General features: G+C 43.2%; 1 protein-coding gene across 1 annotated transcript; it reads left to right on the top strand.

Moving 5' to 3' along the window:
• The first annotated feature begins 1,065 nt into the window (after positions 1–1,065).
• Positions 1,066–5,980, top strand: adora1b (adenosine A1 receptor b). Its single transcript, XM_061057107.1, has 2 exons — positions 1,066–2,303; positions 3,822–5,980. The coding sequence occupies exons 1-2, from the start codon at positions 1,963–1,965 to the stop codon at positions 4,615–4,617; spliced, it is 1,137 nt and encodes a 378-aa protein (XP_060913090.1). The 5' UTR covers positions 1,066–1,962; the 3' UTR covers positions 4,618–5,980.
• Positions 5,981–6,620: the final 640 nt, after the last annotated feature.

Below are 6,620 nucleotides of genomic sequence, written 5' to 3'. Positions count from 1 at the left end.
GCAGCCTGTATAGATGGAGTAAGCCTCTCTACAGATCCCTTTGCTACTCTGAAGTGAGTGGATTTCATTCAGACTGAGGACTAAAAATGTGAAGGGTGTGCAAACTTCATGGTGAGGTTTTGCAGGTGATACTGATCAGAGTCGCTTCTATCGGTCAAATTTGGTTGTTACTCTGCACTATTGCTCTATGATTAAATTCTCACACATTGCAACCACATTTATAGGTCTGATGCCAATCACACAGAGCAGACCATATGGCTGATTCCTCCTCCATGTCTATTGGCTGACCTCTAAACCTCGTGATGCTGATAACAGATGGAAACTGTCTCCAGTGGAGCTCGGACCATAACACAAGGTCTCCTGGTGTTAAGGCTGGCTATGACGCTACACTGTTTTGTGATTGTTTTGTTTCACTGCATCCCATGTCGACTGTCAGCTGTTAGTGAGAATGTGCTGTGCACAGTCTGTGAAACCTGCAGACCACGCAGTCATTACTGTTTCGGTGTGAATGATGAGATCCTCCCAGGGTCAGAGAGCTAGCTGCACATGACGCCTGCTGTTTACCTTTGGACCCCAGCGATGGAGCCCAAGAAGCCACTTCAGCTGTAGTGTCCTGTTGGCAGCGCACAGCTGCTCAAGGCTTATAGTGTGTTTCTAAATAAAGCAATAGGAGAGCTCATAATGTCAAAATCAAAATGGGAATATCATTTTTAAAAACCTCTTAAGAAGCTACAGATGAGTTTATAAAAGTCTGATCAATATATATAAATCAGTCATAAGGGTTCTAGTGTTGCGGGTATAGATTTCCTATTAGCTGCAAGAATAGGGCTAGCCCCAGGCTCAGATTTGAGGTCTTTGAAGTCTGATTCACAGGAATATATTTAGAATGACCTGAATATCTTTTTGTATTGCAGATCTATGCTTCTCGGAGATGGTTGAAACTGAACATAATTAAGATAAGATAACAGAAGACATGGGATTCACAGTGTGTGCTTCCATAATCGCCCCGCTGTTAACTTTGACCTTTGTCACTAAAGGAATTGAATGCAGACACTGCATGGATCCCTGTTCTTTCCATTAGCTATACCTGCGATGTTTCTCTCTCAGCTGTGGCAGCTCAGCGCCTCACCTCTTTTTCAGAACAATGGGCTTCGGAGCAAGGTCCATTAGCGCTTGAAAGGGCGTGAGAGAAAGTAATGCGTGGCGTTTTAATAGACGATGAGAGGGAGTTCAAAGCACCTCTGCACCACCTGACTTCCTTGGGACGGTCCCACAGCTGCGTGTTTTTCTCTGCATGGGAATGGAGCAGGCTCGCCCATTAAAGAAAAGAGATTAAATCAGATTAATACCAAGATTACAGACTATATTTGACCAAATAGAAAAAGGCGAGAACATTTCAAAAAGCTATTTTTCCTGCGTTATTGCCTTTACTGGAAGCGCAAGGAGGGAGAGGGGAACAGGGAGCACGCGTCCAATACGGAGGAGCTGCAAATGTGCGCGCTTTAATTCACAAGATTTTTTCGCTTCATTACAACCCGCCTTGTTGTAGGCTATTTAAAACAAACGTGTAGCCTACAGGGGAAGCGCCCTCTCGGATGTATCGAAGCGTACGGTAAGGATGCTGCGCTCACTAGGAGCAGGTGTATTCAGCCAAGTGGAGGCGCAGGGCACAGAGCAGGAACGACGCACGACAAACGCCAAACCACAACATCGCCTGCTACAAAAGGAAAACACCTCATCTTGAGACACGCTGCTTGATAACGCGCCTCTTCCAATCATAATGAAGGGATTCATCTTTGTAAGTGACATATGGTAGGAGAGGAATTTGGGCACCCTGAACCAGCTGGACGCTTAGCGCTGATGGAAATATAGTGATAACAAAAAAGAAACCTAAAGGACTACTCTTCTGGCTTTTCACTGAAATCAATATTTTTCTAATCAAGGACATAATCATATGCAAGTATGCCTGGAGCACTTCTGTCAGCGGAGTCCCTTTACATCGGGATGGAGGTGCTGATTGCAGTCGCGTCAGTAATCGGGAATGTGATGGTGGTATGGGCGGTGAAAATTAATAAGTCGTTGCGAGATAACACTTTCTGCTTTATCGTGTCCCTGGCCCTGGCGGATATTGCAGTGGGAGCCCTCGTCATCCCGCTGGCCATCACCATCAGCATCGGACTCCAAACTCACTTTTACAGCTGCCTTCTGGTCGCGTGCACGGTGCTGGTGCTGACGCAAAGTTCAATCCTAGCCCTGCTGGCTATTGCGATCGACCGCTATCTCAGGGTCAAGATCCCGACCAGGTACAGATGAGATACATATATCCTCACTTGTTCTTAAAATAAAGGTGCTTGTGGTGATGTTTTATTTACCAGAAAAGCCTTCTCAGAGAGCTCCAGCTCTGTGTTTCTGGGCACTGATGTCCTCATGGGTCCTGTTTAACTTCACAGCATGTCTCTGACTCACCATTACTGATATGACAGCCAAGCAGGGCATGGCTGATCAACCAACCGTTTTAATTAGTCCCTTTGCATGTCCTGAAGACTGTTGAACAATATCACAATGACAGAATCAGTTCATTTCAACCTTTCATGAGGTTGTACAGGAGTGTTTTTCCTGTGTTTCTGGAGGGCACAAAAGAGGTCACGTTTGCTGTCAACTATGTTCCATCTCCAACTGTGTATCTGATGCACAGGATCACCAGGGTTTTATCATGCCAGGCTGAAACCAGCAGTGGTGCTGAAAGGTAGAAAAGATAAGCATTGTCAAGAATAGGGATTTATTGTCTCAGAATGTTAGGCCTGATAGACTCCTCTAAGTCTCTAGGCTTATGGTAGCACTTTATCAGGGTTTTTGACGCCCTAGTCTTATAATGAATTGTATCATTCAGGCTTAATGGTGTCTGCCACAGTATTTAACATCAGTGATTCATCATTAAACTCAGAAATGTTCTCACTAGGGAGTTGCTGCTGACTCTACCTTCCCAGAAGTTACATTTAGGGACGGCATGTTCAAAACACACACTTCCTGTAAATTGATCAGTGTCTCTCCTGTGAGCCGGACGTCTCAGAGTGTGAATACAAATCTTCACTCTCTGCTTCAGTAACAGACTTAAGTTAACACATACATCCCTAATCAATACGAATCCAAGACGATGTTACCTGTGACAGCAAGGCGCAATTGGAGTGTTGTGTTTACTTCAATTCAGTAAAGATCCCATTTCTGTGATTCTAACATCTCTTCCTTTAAATACATCAGACAATGGAAAACATGAATAATTCAAAACAAGCAAATCATGGATCGACACACTTTCCATAATGACCTCAATCATATATTTCATACCTGCCTCAGGCTGAGTGTTTCTATGTAATTTTTGTGTCAAAGGAAAGTTTTCTTATAAAACACGACAATGAAAAGCCAAACCTGTAAAGCACATTGTTGCATGCTAAATATCGCAGCCTTTGTCTAAAATACTGTTGTCATTAATAAGTAGTCAACATTGTACCAATTTCATCAACTATAAGTCAGTTTTGCCCTGCACAAAAGAAGCATGAAAAGCAGCATTTCAGAGAAGTGCAAGGTTTACTCATAAGGGATTACAGAGACTTGTTCAAGTGGAAATATGTGCTGCAAGCTGCAAGGAGCTGTGTGAGTGTGGAGATTGTCTAGGGGCTTTGTACTTAAAAATGACAACTCGTTTCTTGTGAGTCGTATTTGTCAGTCAAACGACACCGCCAGAATGAAAAATGAAGTGAACAGAAAGCAAGCACGCCCCGACAGTGCTGTGAGAGAAAGTGCTGACGTGTTGTTTCCTCCTACAGGTACAAGCAGGTGGTGACCCCTCGACGAGCAGGACTGGCAGTGGTGATATGCTGGACAGTCGCTTTCATAGTGGGCCTGACACCCATGTTAGGCTGGAACAACCTGCGCCGCCTCCAGCAGAACGGCTCCATCGGCTCTGACCTTGTCATCACCTGTCGGTTTGAAAACGTCATCAGTATGGACTACATGGTGTATTTCAACTTCTTTGGCTGGGTGCTGCCGCCACTGGTGCTCATGCTGGTCATCTACGCAGAGATCTTCTACATGATCCACAAGCAGCTAAATAACAAGAAGCTCACCAGCAGTCACACGGACCCCAACAAGTACTATGACAAGGAGCTGAATCTTGCTAAATCATTGGCGTTGGTCCTTTTCCTCTTTGCCATCAGCTGGCTCCCCCTCCACATCATCAACTGCATCACCCTCTTCTGCCCTAATTGTGAGAAGCCTATCGTCCTCCTCTATATCGCTATCCTGCTCACTCACGGCAACTCTGCTGTCAACCCTATCGTCTATGCTTTCCGCATTAAGAAGTTCCGCACGGCCTTCAGGAAAATCTGGCAGCAATACTTCTGCTGCAAGGACACGCCGGCTCTGGAGATTCAGCCCAGCGACAGGAAAGAGATGCCCAATCCTGAGCCACAGCAGGCGGCACCAGCACAGAAGGAGTTCTTAAAGCCGGATCTGCTGCAACAGCAGCAGCTGCCTCCATCTGAGCAGCAGCCGGACCAGAGAACCGAACCTCCTCAGGAACCCAAAGAGCATCCGCCCTCCCTGGAGCAGCACACTGTCTAATCAAGGAAAGCAGATGATTGCTGGCTGGGAAAGTGATAATCAGTGCACGAGCATTGTTTCTCTCCTCCATTGAATGTAGTCCAATGAGGAGTATGAGATGCTTCGATGCTGTAGAGACAGAGGAGACTTGGATCTTAAATCTCCAGCACTGGAAGATGGTTCATCCATAATGGTTTATGTTTCTTCAGCAGTTGTGGATTTACTGAAAGGTTTGATGAAAAGGCTATCTTGCAATAATGGAGCTTTTTCGACAGTGCTGTCTCTCTTAGTAACAGACTGAAGGCTTTAATGTTTTATACAACATGTGCTGATGTGGTTTACCAGTATTAGATTATCATAGAATGAAAGTTTCGTGTTAGAGCAGGATCATCTTCCTGCTGTATAGCTGTGTGTATGTGTAAACTGACGGTGACTGAAAAATCTGAATGTAATTATAATGTAAATAAGACTTTGACAGCATAGCTGTTAACGCTCAACTCTTCTTCAGGGTCTTAATCGCACAACAGTGATCGCACAAGCAGCACTATGGGAGAGATTTTTGCAGCAAGAAGGTGTGTATGAGCTGGTAGAAGGGTTTTGTAATCCCCTAACTCTTCTCTACTGGAGCTGAGTCCCTCAGTGATCCAGTAGCGCTGATCCATTACAGAAGAGATGGGCAAGGATAAGACACGAGCAGCTGCAGGAAACAGGAGGTTTTAACCTTTTTAGAAGCTGCCTGCAGGAGACTCGTGGCTGTAAGACGACAGCTACTCATGTGGGAGAAAGACAAGATGCACTTAAGCTCATGTTTATCCAGCCTTCATCCCAGCTGGAGGTAGGAGCAGCAGGGTTTTTATTTATTTTTATTTTTTTACCTTCATAAACTGAATATAACATTCTCACATCTTACCACTAGATACAGTGGCTTCCATGGCCTTATTCACTCATTTCCAGTATGGACTGTATTAGAAGAAAACAAACTGAAGATCGTGCGTATCTGTTATAAAATGTTAGCTTCATTTTTTTGCTTTATTCGAAACTTGGACATTTGTAAAGTAGAAATGAAACTACTTCCAATGCCACTGACGTACATGTATGCGAATGTAAATTACTCCGTTTTATCTCTTGTAAAGACTCAGAGCTCTGGCCAAGGCAGTTCCTAAATGACAATCTCTTATGTTAGCAAGGTTTGCATATATACAGATTATTGTCTTGGTTAGCATCTTTAAACTGGAGCAGAACTTTTTTTTATGTTAACTGAGGCAAAAAAGTGTCAACAGAATCCCTGATAGAAGCACATCATCTGTATCTTGATTTTCCTTTGAAGTGTACCAGCAAGGTGGACTGTGACAACACAAAAATGGTTGAATAAATGTGAAAAATAGTTTGCTTTCTGTAGGTTTTTCTGTAGGGTACCATGTTTACAGTTTTGTTTCTAAAAGTATAGTAAAATGTACCGATTTGTTATATTTCTGTTAAATGTAATTGAATACCTTGATGAAAGGCTGCAGTGCAAATGTGATTAATGAGCACAAGGATTATCCGAGTTTCCTAGAAATTGGCGTTATTTATAATTAGTTTGTAATATGAAAAGGTTGGAAATGTAGTAATCCCAGCTTGATCATGTTGTGTTACATACCAAATGTATTGTTATCTTTTAATGGTTGTATACAAGAAGAACATTTTAGTTAAGGTAAAGAAAACATTTAGGTCTTTGTCCTGAGTTTTGTATGCTCACTATTCATACCATATTCATGCAGTTTATTTTATGGTGTAAATGTAGAATGCACTGTTGCCGCTACATTTGTCAACACAACACAATTAGGAAACCAATTTAAGAGACAGGATGGCAACATCAATACAAATTCCTAGTGCACTCTTACATTTACTTTAAAGAGACTACAATCAATACTTTAAAACCAATAACAGATCAAATGACGACGTGTTTATTACAGGAGATGCTACAACAGACCCACTGAAAAGATAGTTCCCCTTGCTCTGTGGTTAGCGTCTTTCAGCGTGTT

This window comes from Labrus mixtus, chromosome 15 (genome assembly GCF_963584025.1).
Source record: "Labrus mixtus chromosome 15, fLabMix1.1, whole genome shotgun sequence".
Taxonomy (NCBI): domain Eukaryota; kingdom Metazoa; phylum Chordata; class Actinopteri; order Labriformes; family Labridae; genus Labrus; species Labrus mixtus.
Note: the sequence above shows the minus strand (reverse complement) of the source record. Positions and strands in the feature narration are given on the sequence as shown.

Excerpts from the sequence above, each read along its gene's own strand:
- adora1b (XM_061057107.1), top strand. The coding sequence starts at position 1,963 with ATGCCTGGAGCACTTCTGTCAGCGGAGTCCCTTTACATCGGGATGGAG. Across the intron at positions 2,304-3,821 it reads AGGGTCAAGATCCCGACCAG|GTACAAGCAGGTGGTGACCC; the intron begins GTACAGATGAGA and ends TTCCTCCTACAG.